At 55.8% G+C, this 17,641-nt stretch overlaps 1 protein-coding gene across 4 annotated transcripts in view; it reads left to right on the top strand.

Moving 5' to 3' along the window:
- Dagla (diacylglycerol lipase alpha) overlaps positions 1 to 17,436 on the top strand; it is a 60,448-nt gene extending 43,012 nt beyond the window's left edge. For all 4 annotated transcript variants that reach the window (XM_036205165.1, XM_036205174.1, XM_036205186.1 and 1 more), the window contains 14 exons: positions 390 to 524; positions 1,061 to 1,138; positions 2,821 to 2,945; positions 6,031 to 6,184; positions 6,599 to 6,682; positions 6,776 to 6,853; positions 7,245 to 7,325; positions 8,054 to 8,196; positions 8,547 to 8,615; positions 8,937 to 9,009; positions 10,102 to 10,301; positions 11,215 to 11,344; positions 11,844 to 12,031; positions 14,101 to 17,436. In XM_036205165.1, the coding sequence (XP_036061058.1) occupies positions 390 to 524; positions 1,061 to 1,138; positions 2,821 to 2,945; positions 6,031 to 6,184; positions 6,599 to 6,682; positions 6,776 to 6,853; positions 7,245 to 7,325; positions 8,054 to 8,196; positions 8,547 to 8,615; positions 8,937 to 9,009; positions 10,102 to 10,301; positions 11,215 to 11,344; positions 11,844 to 12,031; positions 14,101 to 15,064 (2,502 nt within the window). In that variant the 3' untranslated portion in view covers positions 15,065 to 17,436. The remainder of the gene's footprint in view (positions 1 to 389; positions 525 to 1,060; positions 1,139 to 2,820; positions 2,946 to 6,030; positions 6,185 to 6,598; positions 6,683 to 6,775; positions 6,854 to 7,244; positions 7,326 to 8,053; positions 8,197 to 8,546; positions 8,616 to 8,936; positions 9,010 to 10,101; positions 10,302 to 11,214; positions 11,345 to 11,843; positions 12,032 to 14,100) is intronic.
- The last annotated feature ends 205 nt before the right edge of the window (positions 17,437 to 17,641 follow it).

Below are 17,641 nucleotides of genomic sequence, written 5' to 3'. Positions count from 1 at the left end.
CTGGTGGGGCAGGGGCAGGGGCAGCAGGATACTTTGTGTGACTTCTCTGCTGAGAAGGATTGCCTGGGCCTTGATTCTGGCTATCTAGAGAAAGAGAAAAGGCAGGGCCTCAGATTGGCACTTGAGAGAAAAGGGTAGCATGAGCTGTAAGGACCTCCGTAGAGAGAAGAGGTCTGGGAGGAAGAGGAGGGACCGACAGATGGTAAAGGCTCTGAACCCAGACCAGGGTCCCCAGGTTCCTGCTGCACAGAGCCACTGCCTGAGGCCCACGTTGGCCAGGATTATGGAGGTTTCTAGTTAACCTGCCCCGGGGATTCACTCCTGCTCTCTCTCTCCTTTCTCCCGCTGCCTTGCCACTGCCTCCTGCCTTCCTGGGCCTTGCTTGACAGGATGCCTACTCAGAAATTGCCTACCTCTTCGCTGAATTTTTCCGTGACCTCGACATCGTGCCCTCCGACATCATTGCTGGCCTGGTGCTGCTTAGACAGCGACAGCGAGCCAAGCGCAATGCGGTGCTGGATGAGGTGAGCACCCCTAGCTCTCCTGTGGGCCCCTGCTGCTGATCCTGCGGCAACCTCTCCCGCTAGGAGCCCCCAGGCCACTGTTGACTGCTCATTGCCCTCCAGTATCCTAGCTGAAACCTTCAGCCAGCCATTCCACTGACTCCTGATAGGGTGACTTGTTCTGCTTCTGAGACCAGCCTCCCAAGGACCTCCCAATCACAGGGGTTAGATGGCCAGTGGCAGCTCCAGTGCTTCAGCCTTCCGTCTGAAGTTGGCCCTGCCTTCCTTCCTCCCTAGCACACCAGTTCTGCTCTCTACACATCTCATGCAAAATCCCTTTCCCTCTGAGGTGGCTCGGGACCATCCCCTGGGGGCTGAAGCTCTGGGTAGAAAGGGGGAAACTAGCAATACAGGGAAGTATGATTTTGCAAAATTGCTGGATCCTGGAAGAGCTGCAAGCCTCCTGCTCCTTCAGGCCTCTGAAGCAGGCTGAGACTGAACTTCCTTCTCATCTTCACATCTGGACCACTGTCCATCTTACCACTCCTGTTTTCCAGGCAAACAATGACATCTTGGCCTTCCTCTCTGGGATGCCAGTGACCAGAAACACCAAGTACCTCGACCTCAAGAACTCGGTGAGTGGGAACTCCCTGCCCCTCCCCAGTTCTCTCTACCGCCTCCCCACAACCACGTGGTGTGAGCCCACCACTCTTGCTCAGCCGTCCAGGGAGTCTCCTCTCAGATCAGCTCCTCCAGAGCCCTCACATCGTGCTGTTTCTATAAGTAGGACCCTGAATCTCTTAGCCAAGCTCCAAAACGTTTGAGCCTGGCTTCTAGAGATTGCGTAGTGCCTCACGGGGATGAGCTGTGACGTTGTTGCTGCTGCCGCCCTCGTGATAGGCTGTGGGGTGTGGCATTGCCATCTTAAAGGCTTTTTAGCAGTAGAGACTCTCCTCAAGTACCTGTAGTAGAAAGCTCATGTGTTCCAGGGAGAGCGGGTTCTGTGGTATGAGGTCCAGCCCAGGTCAGCATGGCCAAGGGCAGAACCACAGTCAGCCTGGCCCAGAGAAGGCAAACCCACGCACATCCCTGCTCCATGGCTTCTGTCTGCCACCTGGAGCAAGTCTGTCATCCTCAAAGCCTTAGGAGAGGTGTAAAATGCCCTAGGCACCCAGAGCTGGAGTAGGAGGAAGTGACCCATCCTACATCCAGTCCAGCAAGGTGCTAGAAACTTGGTACCAATTAAGACTGCTCTGGAGAAGTTTCAGCCCTTGGGGAACCTGTCTCTAGAAAAGCCCCAGGCGTCTTGTCTCCCAATCAGACATCATTTCATTTCACCAGCCACATACATATACAGCCGGTGCCCCTAGCCAGATGCCTGCCACTCACTGGGGCCTTGCCTGGCTTTCTCTTACTACCCCCTGGGGGGAGGTGCAGAGTCTGCACCTGCCACCTGGCAGAGGCTGCCAGTGCCCCGCCCGCCCTGTCCTGTCACCCAGGGTAATTGCCTCTGCAGCTACTGGCTCCTTCCTGAGTTCCTGAAGAGCAGGCAGAGGGTGCTGATTGAGGCCTACCTGTTTCACGTCACAAGATGACTAATCACCCTCCTTAACTTTTACAAGGTGACTAATTCCCTCTAAGTGCCACAGTCCTGGTGCCCAGGGGCTGGGGACTGACTGACAGGCTTCCCTGGGACACTGCCATCCTGCCTATGGACAGCTTGTAGCACTGATACCAACTACAGCATCAGGAACGGTTGTTGGGCAGCAGCCTCCTGGGTTTCAGACCGGTACCTTTCTCTAGCGTGACCCCAGTCTCCCCGAGCCTCAGGAACCTGGCACTCCATGAGTCAAACTGAACAGCCAGAGACATTTGGTGACAGGTTTCCATGCCCAGCATGGCTTGTCTTGTTTCCCATAGCAAGACACCCCCAGCTGTAGGCCCCAGGGCTGCACAGGGTTAAGTTTCTCAGGCTCTGATGGCTGAGGCGGAGCGACTGCCACTCACATCCCACACTCCCTTCCTTCTTGGGTAAATAAGCCAGTGCTCCAAGTGATTTTCTGTCCCCAAATCATGAATTCTAAGAGTGTTGTGATAGGATAGGTCTCGTGAGTATTCTGGCCTGGGTACAGGGAGATAATTGGGCAAATGTAATCAGTGTCTGAAGGGGCTGCCCCTCCTCCACCCTGGGGCCCAGAAGCTATCCCACACTGGAGAAGGTAGGCAGGCTCCCACTTCAGGGACTGGCAGTGGCTGAGGTAGCAAGCAGGGGGGGGCGGGGGGCAGAGGTTACCGCCCTCTCTATCCTGTCTTCCAGCACGAGATGCTACGCTACAAAGAAGTCTGCTACTACATGCTCTTCGCCCTGGCCGCCTACGGCTGGCCCATGTACCTGATGCGGAAGCCCACCTGTGGCCTCTGCCAACTGGCTCGGTCCTGCTCGTGAGTACTCTGTTAGTCCCCAGCCACACCAGCATAGGGTGGAGGGAAGGGATACAGTGATGTGCTGGGACCCCCTTCCCCTAAGGCTTTGAAACTGCTATCCTGCCCCCACTTCCTCTTGCCCCACCAAAGCAGCTTCTCTCCCGTATGGTCACTGGGCCACCGCCTTCCTCCTGCTTCCTTCCTGGACTAGAATTAGACAGACTTTGAGTTGCAGCCTTGGGCAAGTCAGTGCACTTCTGTGAGCCTTGCCTTCTGCATCTGTGAGGTGGGATGTTGACACTTCCATTTTTGAGATGCGATACTGCAGTGTCTACACTCCAGCTTTCCTCTTTGGGCCTTCCTCTGCCCCCTACAGCCATTCCCCGTCTGAACACATCTCCCTTCTCTTGGCTCCCCTCCTATGCTCTGCCTTTCTAGAAGAATTTTCTTGAGACATAGGCCCACTCCATGGAGGTCTCTTGAAATGCACCAAGAAGGCACTTTGAAAGGTTTTTACCAGGTTCTGAGCAGAGAAAGACCTGGACCCAAATCTGACCTGTAACTGGCTCCGCCCTCAGCCCTACCCAGGGGCGGGGCTCTGTGCTTCTAATTGGGCCAGAGAAGGGCTTTGGAAGGACCCTGTCCTTCTGTGGTGTCTCCACCTTCAGTCCATGACAGGCAGAAGCAGGACAGTTCCCTGGGCTCCTGTTCCAGAAAAGCTGTCTTGATAGGCCACTACCTCTGTCCTCCATGCCCTGTCCTAGGGGATGACAGCATCCACACCTGCTCTGCAGTGCCTCTCTCTTGAGAAAGCTGGTGACTCTTGAGACCTTGTCCTCACTACCCCCCAGCAGCTGATCAGAGAAGACCAGGTCACTACATGCTTCACCCATCTCTGCCAAATGTACATGCTTGTCATTTTCCCCTGCATTCCTGGGCCACAGTGTGGATGGGGAGATTCTCAAGTTGATCACTAGGCCAAGAGCCCCAAGGCCACCCACCAAGCAGGTGGACCTACTCCACTTCTCAGGGGCCTGTTTCCCTGGTTCTAGCAAATGCTATCAGCCCATAGGACAGTTCAGAATCACGGAGTCACTGGCAGTGGGGCTCTGAGTGCTCTGGGAACAGTGGAATTATAAGCACCTGTATGAGCCAGTGCTGAAATGGCTGAGGCCTCCTGGAAGAATGCGCTTAGGGTAAGGTGGAGAGGAAGGCCCAAAGCACAGGGATAATTGGAGAGAGAGATGGCTGGGCACCGTCTGCCGTCTGCTGTCATTTCCACTAGCTCTCTGATGCTACACTGAGGTTGTCTGCCCCAGCAGGTGCGACGTCACCTCTTTGTCAGGGCCTGTTGTGTGTGGAGGGTGAGCGGGACAAGGGCGTGACACAAGGGACAGGCAGGGGTTTAGAAGCTTGGGGAAGTAGCAGTGAGTGCTGGCTATGACCGGAAGGAAGCTGAGGCTGAGCCGGACTATGGCTACAGAATCAGGAAGTGACATGCCAGGAAGGATTTGAACCCAAGTTCTGACTCTCCTCTACCTCATTAGAGCCTCCTGCTCAGCTGAGGAAAGAGGGGAGCTTCCTGAAGGCTTGAAGGTAGGAGCTCAGACCCTGGGCCAAGCCTCCCACCACTTGGCCTGATTGGTATGGTGGCTTCTCCAGGCTCAGCTCTGGGATGTGTATCCTGTGTAGTCTATCCTGTGTAGCGTATCCTGTGTATGGGGTAGTCCCACTCCCAAGCTCAGGCATTTCCGGGTCTCGGCTTGACGCTGGGGTTTCTCAGAGAGGCCTCTCCCTGTGGGGAGGTCACAGTCCCACAGTCGCTGCTCTGAGAGCACAAACACCTCACGCTGAATGCCAGTTCAAGACAGCTGGCAGGCCCGGCGCACTTGCTCCCAGCTCCCAGCACCCAATCCGTTGGGTGCTGGCTCCCTCTGGTGGCCGGAGAAGCAGGCGCATTTCTCCCCAACCCATCCATCCCCCAGCCCCACCCCTAGCTGAGTGACCATTTCAGCCCTGGCTTATCTACCTGGAGAGCCTCCTGTGCGCTTGTCTAGGCTTGGTGCTAGGGAAGACATTTGCCACTAGCACAGAGCAGACCTTGCCCTGTGTTGCTCCTGCTAAGACAGTATGCAGATGAGGGACTCCAGGGCAGGTCCGGAGCACATGGATGCTTTGGAAGGAGCGAGTGCTGGACCAGGAGTCATGTCAGGACTGGCCCTGTTAGAGAGTAGCTGGGGCCGACCTCACTGTAGGGTCACATGGGGTGGAAACTAAAGGGGAGAGGGGATAATATAGAATCTGGTGAGGAGTGGAGGCAGAGGAAGGAAAGGCAAGAGCAGTATAGATCAGAGTGGAGTCGGGCAGCCAGTCAGACAAGGGCAGATGGGGCAGAGCCTGGAAAAGACCGAGCCCTGTCTGTTGAAAAGGAGGGCATTCCTACGGGATCCTGAGAGGAGATGTCATCGTGGCTTAATGTCTCTTCAAGGGTCCTTGTACTGCTGAGTTGGTAGTGCAGGGGCAAGGGTGGACAAGGGAGAGGAAGTTAAGTTAGTCTCATGGAAAAGGACAGTGGGTGGATTTGGTTTTCAATGCAAAGACAAAGTGGACTGGTGTGGAGTGATTGAGAGGAGCTGGTATGATAGCCAGGGGGTAGGCTGAGGACCCAGAGGGCCAACAGTCCAGCTAAGGGGAGATGCCATGGAGGAGTCCAGTAAGGTGCCTTTGGAGGTCTGCAGTGGGTCTCCTGGGGTCCAGAGAGAACTGATGGCAAGCACATGAAGTAGGCTGCTAGAGGGGAGGGAGGTCCAGGCTGGAGCCAGGACCTTGGAAAGTTGGAGAGGAAGCTCCGTCTTGGAAGAAAGAAGAGCAATGGGGTCTCCAGCCAAATGCGGAGGGATTCATGAGTCAGGTCCTGCCTGGAGACAGTGTGATGAACTGGTCCAGGGTTTGACCACATAGAGGTCACCAGGGCAAGGGTGAGTCGGGCGACAGAGACAGGGTGAGGCTGACTCCCCACCTGGAGCCACTTACAGAGAGGGTGGACGGAGGAAACCACCCCACTGGTGCTGACCAGCCCTGAGCTTGCTGCCACCCACTCCAGGTGCTGCCTTTGCCCTGCACGGCCCCGATTCGCCCCCGGTGTCACCATCGAGGAAGACAACTGCTGTGGTTGCAACGCGATTGCCATCCGCCGCCACTTCCTGGATGAGAACATGACCGCAGTGGACATCGTCTACACCTCCTGTCATGATGCGGTGAGGGCCAGCCTGGGGACAGCAAGAGCTGGGGACCCAGGCCAGTGGAGCCACCTGTAAGCTTCCAAATCTTCTCCACTGTGTCGCCCAGAGATGGCCTCCTCCATTTTGGTGACCCAGACCCACACTGCCGCAAGCTAGGTGGGGAAATGGATGCCAGTCCCATTCAGTATCAGGACCTCCAGGCGCAGCCTTAAGGAAATGAAAGAAAGCAGAGATACCGGGGAAAGGCAGTGAGCCATTTGGACTGAGCACAAGGCTGCCTGAGGCAGAGTGGAGTGGGAGAGTCAGGGGCCAAAGACTCCTCGGTGAGCTCCAGGAACCCTGGATGTGGCAGGTGTTAGGGACTCTGTGGCCAGTGGGGAGACTGGCCTCATTCTGGGGTCACTTAGGCTCATGAGCTGTTACTCCTAGGTCTATGAAACTCCCTTCTACGTAGCTGTGGACCATGACAAGAAGAAAGTGGTGATCAGTATCCGGGGAACCCTGTCCCCCAAGGTAAGCTACCCATGGCTCCCCCACAGGCCCAAGTACTTGTGGCCCTTGCCTAACCTCCTCAGCCACCCTTATGTGCCTTTCTCTTTCCCCAAGGATGCCCTGACTGACCTGACTGGAGATGCTGAGCGCCTCCCTGTGGAGGGACACCGAGGCACCTGGTTGGGCCACAAGGTATCAGCCTCAACATCCTGAGGTCCCCTGACCTTTGCCCCCAACCCCTGACAGCACTCAGGTGTCTGCAGTTGAGGGATTGTCCCTCTCAGAAATGAGTCAGAAGGCTGTGGTTTCGTCTGCCTGCCCGGCCTAAGGCTTGGAGGATCGGGGGCTGTCCCTAAAAACTCCGGGGAAGGCAGTGGGGAGATGTCACACCTATTTCTGTCAGGAAGACTTCCCTCTGAACCTGTTTTCTCACTTGGAAAATGCAATTCACAATGGAACCAGAGAAGTACCCATCAGCCCCCACAGCCTGTTTTTGAGGGCTGGAAGCAGGCACTGGCTGAGATCACTGGCTGTCCCGGCCCCTGAGGTTTCTCACCAGCCCTGCTCTGTTCCTCCCACCCAGGGCATGGTGCTCTCGGCTGAGTACATCAAGAAGAAGCTGGAGCAGGAGATGGTCCTGTCCCAGGCCTTTGGACGAGACCTAGTGAGTTCTCCATGCCATCCCATCCTGGAGAGGAGGGGTGAATGATGGCACCCCTCCCCAAACACTAGCTCCTCTCCATCCCTCCCTCATTCCCAACTCCTTATAGCTGGCTCCATTCTGCCCACCCCACTTCCCAGGCCCCACTTCTCCAAGTGCCTTACTCGGTACCCTGTACCACAGTTACCAAATGTCTACTCTGCCAGCCTCATAGTCAGGACTACTTGTTGCAGGACGTTTTACAGAACCTAGTGGCAAGATCAGCCATCGAGTAGGGAGAAAGCTGCACCTTAGCTAAGTGGCAGCCTGAGTCAGCCCAGCCACGACTCCCTGTATGGGTAGCTCCTGAGGATGCTGCCAGCACCCATTCCCAGGTCTCCCAGACTCTAGGCTAGTGGTCAGGTGGAGGAATGGGGTCATCAAAAGATTGTAAGTAATCACCAGAGTGGTCAAGGGCTAAGTGCAATGCCTAGGAGGGAGGAAGCTGTTTCTGGGAAATCAGGGAGGGCTTTCTCAAGGAGGGGATTTCTGAGAAAGGCTTCAGAGGATGCATAGGAGTGTGTGAAAACAGTCTCACTGAGCCTATGCCCTGTGAGGACCTGGCTTGGCTCTCCCTTAGCCCTAGCATCCATGCAGGACAGCCTGATCCCAGGACTCTAAGAAGAGCCCTCATCCTCCCAGTGCCAGCTGGGAAACTGAGGCAGGGCTCTCAGGCATCTCTTGGTCCCCAGGGCCGTGGAACCAAACACTATGGCCTGATTGTGGTAGGCCACTCCTTGGGCGCCGGCACAGCTGCCATCCTCTCCTTCCTCCTGCGCCCTCAGTACCCGACCCTCAAGTGCTTCGCCTACTCCCCACCAGGAGGCCTGCTGAGGTAAGGAGCTTGAGGCCTTCGAGCTACCTGAAGCAACTAGGGCCCTTGAGAGCCAAGGGCTGACTTGGGCTGGCCAGGCCTGGAAGCTGGTGGCGGGATGGGCAGCCCACCTCCTGACCACTGGAGACTTGGGAAGGGCACAGGACAGGATTTGGGTGGTAGGTCGAGGGCTTTTTAACGTGCCAAGTGGACCTTCCTCCAAAGACCTCGGGTAAAACACAGGCGGACAGGGCAGACATTGAAGGCCAGCCTGGCACTCTAAGCTCCCTGGGAAGCCCAGGTGCAGAGTGGGGCCACTCCCGCCAGGGCCCTGCTCTGGCCTTAGGGCCTTTCCTTAACTTCTCTTGCAGTGAGGATGCCATGGAGTACTCCAAAGAGTTTGTCACTGCTGTGGTTCTGGGCAAAGACCTTGTTCCCAGGTAAGTCCCTCTCTGTTGCTGTGGTCCCCTAGCAAGACCTCACCCCACTCCACAGCGCTCACATCTCATTCAGCCCCCCTCACCCTCTTCCTAAGGACTCTAGCATCCCTTCCCACTCTCAATGGCCCTGTGGTGAGAGGACAGACAGACAGTGTGGGTACCACACCTTCCTGAGTGCTCTCTCTGACCTGGCTTGCCTCCACATCATGACCCAGGGGGACTTACCTTCTAGTTCCTGGAGGCCAGGTGCCCCCACTGCCCCCTCTCCCGCCCCTTTCCAGCCCCTGATTGGGCCAGGCTAATGCTTGTCCCCTTCCACAGGATTGGCCTTTCCCAGCTGGAAGGTTTCCGCCGACAGCTTCTGGATGTCCTGCAGCGAAGCACCAAGCCCAAAGTGAGCCCCCACCAGCTCCCTGACCACTGGGAAGTCCTGGCTGCCCCCACTGACCCAGGGACAGAGTGCAAGAGGCCACGGCTGTGTTGTGGACACTTCGGTCTATTAGACCCTCAGTGCCCAAGCTCAGCCAGTTCTTGCCATTGTGAGGAGACTGAGGTCCAGTGTGGAAGGTGCCAGAGCTGGAGCTAAGGTGCCTGTCAAGAGAAAGGCAATCCCTGAAGCATGCGTTGACCAGGCAGAGAAAGGCCTGTTGAGGTTGCCCAGGCTCGAGGAAGGCTGCTGCTCTATGTAGAGACTTTGTGCCCCGTGTCTTCCACTATTCTGCAGGGGCTAGGAGAAAACCAGCTTATTCTAATACATACCAGGCCGAGGAAGATCCTGGAGGCCCTTTCTATGCAAAGAGACCTTCACTGCCAGACAGGTGGGGTGGGGCAAGGTGTTGTGGCCAGACATCCTGGGGTAAGCCAAAAATCGGAGGCCCTCTCTCACCAGAGGGTGCTCTGTGAGATAGCTGCTCACCCTCTTTCCGCGGCCTGTCTGCAGCCTTCCTAGCCTTGCTCTTTATGCCTCTCTGGCAGTCAGGACCCTGGGTCAGATGTCAGGCAGTGGGTCAGCATAGCTTTATGAGACTGTCTCCCTGAAGACACCTAGTCCTTGGAAGCAGTATCTGCTCCTCACAGAGCCAGGCCCAGGCATTCATCAGATCTGGGACCTGACCCAGCAGGTCCAGCTAGGTCAAACTGAGGCCTGTCCCACCTCTGCCTTGCACAGTGACCCAGAGCAGCTCCCTCCTCTTACCAGGTATGTCTCCTACCACTAGATAAGGGCTTGGCTAGTCCTCCAAGCCCTTGCCAGTCCTGAAATGCAACAATTCTGTGTCATCTGTCCTTGGCATCTTATCGGCCACTTGGCCGCTGTACACCTCAGCCACTGCCTCGTCAGGTGGGCACAGACCTTTAATGCTCTAGCCACTGCCCCCATCACCGCCTTCTCCTCTCCTCTGTTGAGTCCTTCCTTGTAAGCAATCCTGATCCTACCCACCCAGCCAGAGCTACTCAGCTCTATCCCCCTCTTCCTGGCCCTATACAGTGGCGGATCATCGTGGGGGCCACAAAGTGTATCCCCAAGTCGGAGCTGCCCGAGGATCAGGTGGAGGTGACCACCTTGGCCAGCACACGGCTCTGGACCCACCCCAGTGATTTGACCATCGCCCTTTCGGCTAGCACCCCACTCTACCCACCTGGCCGCATCATCCACGTGGTCCATAACCATCCTGCAGAACAGTGCTGGTAGGTGCTGATGGAGATCTGGGCCACTGCTGTAGGTGTGAGTCCAGGGCAGAGGCCACTGAGGGCTGGCCCAGCCTCTGGTCAGTTAACCACTCACAACTGGGGCAGAGATAGAGGTAACAGTCCAGAACCCCTATGGAGAGGCTCCCCCAGCTGCTCACCATGGAAAGGGAACTAAAGACCCAGGCTGCAGCCATCACAGCAGGGCTTTCTTTATGATTCTGTGTTTCTCTGAGGGAACCTAGACCTTGGAAGCAGTGTCTACACCTCACAGGGCCACGCCCAGGCCCAGGCCTTCATCAGATCCAGAAGCAAGTGTCAGTGACCTGACCCAAAGGTGGCTGTCCAGCTGGGATAAACTGAGGCCTGTCCTACCTCTGACTTGCACCCCACTATCAGCCCTTCACTGGAGTCTCCCAAGGCAGCTCTTCCTATTCTTGGTGCATTTAGGAATAGATGACCTATAGCAGCCACCAGGCTCTGTCCAGCTCATACCTCAGTGTCCCTGCATTAACTGACAGACACATGTGGGCAAGGATGAGGCCAAGGCAAACGCAAGAACAGTGTGCTAGTGGGTAGACTCTCTTGCTCCATACTCTCAGAGCCTTGGGTCCTGGGCTCTCTTTCTTAACACAGGCTGCCCCCACCTTAAACAAAAAGCTGCGGAGCTGAGCCCTGCCCGGGGGTAGCAGATGTGGCCTAGACCAAAAGCAGATGAGACAAAAAGCCTTGTAGAGACTGTGACTGAGGCTCCAGATCAGCCTTTCATAGACCACAGGCAAAGTAGCCAGGCCTGGGAACACTGACCTGCTGCCTAGGGTAGAGAGGGGCGTCCAAATTCAGCCTAGGCCCCTAAGCAAATGCACAGAGCAGAGCTCCAGACCCCTTTCTTCCCTACCTGTATCCCCCTCAGCTGCTGTGAGCAGGAGGAGCCCACATACTTCGCCATCTGGGGCGACAACAAAGCCTTTAACGAGGTGATCATCTCACCAGCCATGCTCCATGAGCACCTGCCGTACGTGGTCATGGAAGGGCTCAACAAGGTGAGTGCAGGCAGGGCCCATAGGTGCCCGATAGATGGAGTCCCTATGTCCCTTCTGAAAGACAGGGTCCTGAGACTCAGATGCTCCACGGCCCAGCCACAGTCCCCAGCTGGGCCCTGGTAGTCAGAAAGACCTCCAGTCTTTCCACTCCACACTTGTGGCTCTTTCCACACACCGAGTTGCCCCATGGTAGAGAAGAGGAAATTTAGAAGATCCCTAGGGGCTTATCCCTGAGACAGACCGAACTGAGAGGCCCTGAAGGCCAGTGGGCCATTACCAGATTTGTAGCTGTATGGGGACAGCATCTGCCTTCATGGGCCACCGAAGGACTAGACAGAGAAGAGTACTGCACCTTGGCTGTTCTAGAGACAAGCATCCCGTGGCAAATCCCAGGCCTTCCACAAAGAAGGGGGACCCACTGAGCCATCAGGCTATTTGCTCTGGGAAGCCACAAGGCTGGGCTGGCCACCCATCTGCCACCCCCCTCTCCTGTCTTCAGGTGCTGGAGAATTACAACAAGGGGAAGACAGCACTGCTCTCTGCTGCCAAGGTCATGGTGAGCCCCACTGAGGTAGACCTCACCCCTGAGCTCATCTTCCAGCAGCAGCCACTGCCCACGGGGCCACCTCTGCCCACCGGCCTGGCCCTGGAGCTGCCTGCCACAGACCATCGCAACAGCAGCATCAGGTGAGTCTCACATCCCCACTCCACCCAAGGGAGTGGGGTGCAGAGTCTGCATAATTGCGCATGCGTACATCCATGCATTCTGTGCGCCTTTTGGGCCTATGCATATCCCCAAAGCTGTGTCCATATGCTCAATGTGGGAGTTAATTCTGCTCAGGATCCTGTTCAGTCTGCTGTAGCTGTCTCTCACCTTGCTGCCAGTGTCTCGGGTAGGGGGACAGGGCAGTCTCTGGGGAGCATGGGAGGTTTCAAGGCGTACACAGACCTACATACACCAGACCTAAACACGAATTTACCCATTCCCACTTAGATCTAAACAGATATACACCCGTGTACTTACACAGCTGTGCATATATATTGGGGCTTATGACAAGCTTTCCTCATAAGTACACAGAATACTCTACACAGGATACACACCAAGGCAGGGAGAACACACATGGCTATGGGCACACTTGGAGAGGTAGACATGCAAATGCATGGCTGTATTATGCCATTCTGACAGCACACAGGTACATGTGGTCCAGCTGCACACAGGTAGCAAGGCATACACACGCATTCACAGATGTGCACACACGTCATAGGAGATTCTAGAGCAGCGCCTCTTCCAAGGAATGTTGTCCTGACTCCCAGGCCCTGCATCCTTCCTTATAAATCTGGTTGCTGAGAAGTAGGATGTCACTGCTTCCTGGTCTTTGATAGAGACCCCTCAAGACACCTTCCTTGTGTGTTTTCTGTGCTGGCTGCATGTCTCCATGAAGAGCCTGTCCTTGGCCACTGTACATGAGGCAACCACCCATTTCCCAACTCCTCCTTCCTTCCCAATGGAGCAAGGTGGCTGCAGAGTTTGCTGCTCCATCCAGCATAGGGCAGTATCATGGGAGATGTGGGGGAAGGGATAGAAGAGACACTGGAAAGTGCTGATCTGAAAGTTGGGGGGCAGAATCCCTCTTCCCTTTCTCCCTGCCCTCTTTCCTTCCCTGTCTTTCTGTCCTTCCCTCTGATTCTCCCATTCACTGTGGCCTCAGGAGTGAGGCAGAGCAGCCAGTCCCTTGATGCCATGACGGGTTAGTACCATAATGGGTATGGATGCATAGGACCCAGACTCCTCCAGGAATCGTAATGCTCTTAGTGGGATCTTAGGCCTTCTGGGGACCCCATTCCTGTCCACCTAGCGTCAGCCTTTTGTTTTCTGTCTTAACTTCTTATGAGTTGGGTTTATTTCATTTTATATTAGATTGATTTTTTTTGGTTTGGTTTTGGTTTTTCAAGATAGAGTTTCTCTGTGTAGTTCTGGTGCCTGTCCTGGATCTCACTCTGTAGACCAGGCTGGCCTCAAACTCACAGAGATCTGCCTGCCTCTGCCTCCCGAGTGCTGGGATCAACTAACACTCTCTCTCTCTCTCTCTCTCTCTCTCTCTCTCTCTCTCTCTCTCTCTCTCTCTCTCTCTGTTTATGTATGTCTATGCGAGCATCTGTACACATATGTATGGGTGCACATGGAAGCCAGAAGAGGGCATTGAATCCCCTGGAGCTAGAGTTACTAGGGGTTGTGAGCAGCCTGATATGGGTGGTAGGATCTGAACCCATGTTCTCATGACTGGGCAGGAAGTACTCATAACTTCTGGACCATATCTCAAACCCTATGAATTGGCTTTTATTTTATTTTTATGTGTATGGATGTTTTGCCGGCAGGTATGCCTGTGTACCATACCATGTTCTTGCCTGGTGCTCTTGGAGGTCAGAAGAAGGTGTTGGATCTTCTGGAACTAGAGTTACAGATGGTTGTGAGCCACCATGTGGGTGCTGGGAATTGAACTCAGAACCTCTGGAAGAACAGCCAATGCACTTAACCTCTGAGCCATCTCTCCAGCCCCAGCCAGTGCTTTTTACAGCTCTGAGCTGTCTCTCCAGACACTATGAGTTGATTTTCAAAAGTCAGGACTCCCTGCCCCAAACCATTCAATAAGAACTGGATCAATTCTGACCTTGTCCTCACCTTCTTTCCAGCCTGGGAAGTAGGGGTCAGTCTCCTCTGTCCTTCTGAGTCTTATCCTTATGCTCTTCCTCTGCAGGAGCAAGTCCCAGTCTGAGATGAGCCTGGAGGGCTTCTCTGAGGGGCGGCTGCTGTCCCCAGTGGCCGCTGCGTCAGCAGCCCGCCAAGACCCTGTAGAGCTGTTACTGCTGTCCACCCAGGAGCGGCTGGCAGCAGAGCTGCAGTCCCGGCGGGCACCACTGGCCACCATGGAGAGCCTCTCAGACACTGAATCACTGTACAGCTTCGACTCACGCCGCTCCTCGGGCTTCCGCAGCATCCGAGGCTCGCCCAGCCTCCACGCAGTATTGGAGCGTGATGAGGGCCATCTCTTTTACATCGACCCGGCCATTCCAGAGGAGAACCCATCCCTCAGCTCACGCACAGAGCTTCTGGCAGCCGACAGCCTGTCCAAGCACTCACAGGATACCCAACCCCTGGAGGCAGCTCTGGGCAGCGGGGGGGTCACTCCTGAGCGACCACCAAGTACAACCAATGAGGAAGAGGAGGCAGCAGGTGGCGAGGGTGGCAGTGGCGGGGTGGCCCCCCGAGGAGAGCTGGCGCTGCACAACGGGCGCCTGGGGGACTCGCCCAGCCCTCAGGTGCTGGAATTTGCAGAGTTCATTGACAGCCTCTTTAACCTGGACAGCAAGAGCAGCTCCTTCCAGGACCTCTACTGCATGGTGGTGCCCGAGAGCCCCACGAGTGACTATGCTGAAGGCCCCAAGTCCCCCAGCCAACAGGAAATCTTGCTTCGGGCCCAATTTGAGCCCAATCTGGTACCCAAGCCCCCAAGGCTCTTTGCAGGATCTGCTGACCCCTCCTCTGGCATCTCACTCTCTCCCTCCTTCCCACTCAGCTCCTCAGGGGAGCTCATGGACCTGACACCCACAGGCCTCAGCAGCCAGGAGTGTCTGGCCACAGACAAGATCCGGACTTCCACCCCCACAGGCCACGGGGCCAGCCCTACCAAGCAAGATGACTTGGTCATCTCGGCACGCTAGCATCTGGCAGTGGCTGCCACCTCCTCCCCAACCAGAACTCAAGGCCCTGTGGGTACCTAATGGCCACTAGGGGCCCAGTAGCTTTGAGGAGAGGCTCCCAGAGGCCAAGTGGCCTCAGGCCCTGGAGCACTGCTGCTGAGCAGAGGGTCTGCATCCCTACCTCAGCCTAGGACCCTCAGAACCAAGATGTCTGGGAAAAACAGGGGTGGGTTTGGTACAGGGAGGAGACTTCAGGTTGGATGGTCAATCCTCAGCCCTCAGCCTGACTCCTTTGTGTGGGCAGCCTGGTATCTCTGTTCTGGGAATGGTACTAGGCAAGCTAGCTTCCTGTCACTGCCCTTCAGCTACTCTCCCAGAGCCGAGGCAGAAAGCAGCCCCCTTTCCACATACTCTCATATGTCGTTCAAGTTGGCACCTGCCCTGGCCACTATCCCCCAGATCTGGTGCCTGCTGGCCAGCCCCCTGGGGTGATCCCCACCAAGGTGGCCCGCAGTGATGTATATGTTTACAGAATCTGCTGGGCTTGGCTCAGGTTGTATCCTGGGCTTGCAAGCCCCCACCCCCAATCAAGTGTTCAGTTGTCCCCTGTGAGCGGGACCTGAGTACCAGAGGGGTCTGGAGGAGAGTGGGGTCAGGGCTATCCCTTCTCTGCCTGGTGCCCCTTATCTTCATGGGCCCTGGCCACTGGGCCTGCCTGCCTACCTGCCGCTCCCTGGCTTCCTGGCTCACCTTCTACCCCCAGGACTCTGGCCATTCAAAGGGTGGTGGACACTCCTGTGACATCACCCCTGGCTGCAGAGTCAGGGCCCTGGGAAGAAAGAAGGCATCCAAAGCCCCATCTCCTAGGTAACCTGCCTGACCCCTTTATGTTACCCCACCATGCCTAGGCAGTTCTGGGCCCTGGGGTCTGAAACCAAACATGCCTCTGCCCACTTGCTCTCCTGGCTACTTAGCTCTTTTCTGGGTCTGGGCTTCATCTCCTACTATGTCCTGCCCATAAGGAGAGGGGCCAAGAGTAGGGTATTGTGAGTCCTGGCTGGAAACCCCTGCCCACTGCCAAGGGGAGGGGCCAGGGACTCGGACTGTCCCAGGTTAGCCTGAGGCCTTCATAGGTTTTCCTATGTATGGTCTGGAGAAGCAGTCCAGGAGGTGGGAACCTAGACTTTTCCCCAAGCTGGGGTGGGGCGGCTGTGCATGCTAGTGTCAGGTGTGTGTGTGCATGCGCATGAATGTGCGCCACTCCTGAGGAAGGGGCTGCAGAGGGCCGCTCGCCTTCCCCACTTTGCCTGCCTCCTGACGCCCCTAACCTGCCTAGAACACAGCCTGTGAAGTGAAGCCTTGGGACAAGCCAGTTACTGGTGTGTGCAGGCAAGCAACTGCCCACCTGTGCCCTTGACTCCTTGGAAGCATGGTCCCTACCACTCTAGATCCACTCACAGCCTCTCGAGGATACCCAGGCTCCCCTGACCACCTCATGATCACTGGTGTCTGGGCCTGAGCTCCAACTCTAATCCCCACAGCTTGGGTGGCCCAGATAGCTATCTGCCCTAACAGATGAGGACAGAGACCCAGGAGCTGGGCCTCTCCTTACTCTGTGACTCCCCACCTCACCAGACTCTTGGCCTCCCTGCCCCCTGCCAAGGCAGTGCCTCAGGCTAGCACAGAAGTAAGATAAAAATCAGTGGTTCTTAGAATTCAAATGTTAGACCGAAATCTTAAATCAGAGAAACAATACAACAAGCCCCCCAGCCAGCAGCAAGGAGAGTTGTGGATCTGGCCTTTTAACTCTTCCTCTGCCAGGGTAGGTATGAGGGGCTCCTTTAGGGTGTGCCCCTATGCCCAGGACTGAGCCATCAGGGACATACCCCCACCCCCAAGGCTGCAGCCATACTGTGTTACAGGCTTGGGGCTGGGGCAGACTTGGACTCAGCCCTTGACACCCAGGGCCAGCCCACCTCTTCCCTGTCCTCTCCCTGCCTGACCCCAGAAGGGTAGGCCTGCTGCACATTCCTGTCACTCCATGCCACATCTGGGGGGGTCTGAGCCACCCCCTTCATCCCAGTTCAGATTGACCCCCAAATTGTCCCCCAGACCCACAGCACAAGCTCTCCCAGCCATGCGCTGGCCTGTCCTCCCAGGGAGTGGGGGACTTCCATATGCAAATAGTAGCGAGCAGCCAGGCCCCCGTAAACCCTCTGCACTACATGTGCCATTCTCCCGAGACTTTTTTGTACCTAATGTATGAAAGATCCACACTAATATTGCTGTAAAAAGGAGAGACAAATTAATATAGCTTATTCTATAAATATATCTGTATATAAAGTTTTCTGTATATTGTATAGAGCTGTGTATAAACTGGATGTAGAAGCACACCTCTGCCTCATGTGGTTTTTTCACCAGGTGGGGACATGCTGCCAAGATCACAGCAGGGTAAGGGAATGAGGACCTCTGAGCCCATTCCCTAGACGAGCCAGAAAGCATAAGGGGAAAACTTGAGGATACTTGGGATCAAGGCTTTTGTGCCACTAAAGACAGAAGGCATGTAGGGCTGTCTAAAAACAGCCCAGTGGGTTGGAA

This window comes from Onychomys torridus, chromosome 1 (assembly GCF_903995425.1).
Source record: "Onychomys torridus chromosome 1, mOncTor1.1, whole genome shotgun sequence".
Lineage (NCBI taxonomy): Eukaryota > Metazoa > Chordata > Mammalia > Rodentia > Cricetidae > Onychomys > Onychomys torridus.
The sequence above is the reverse complement of the archived record's forward strand: the minus strand, read 5'-3'. Positions and strand labels throughout refer to the sequence as shown.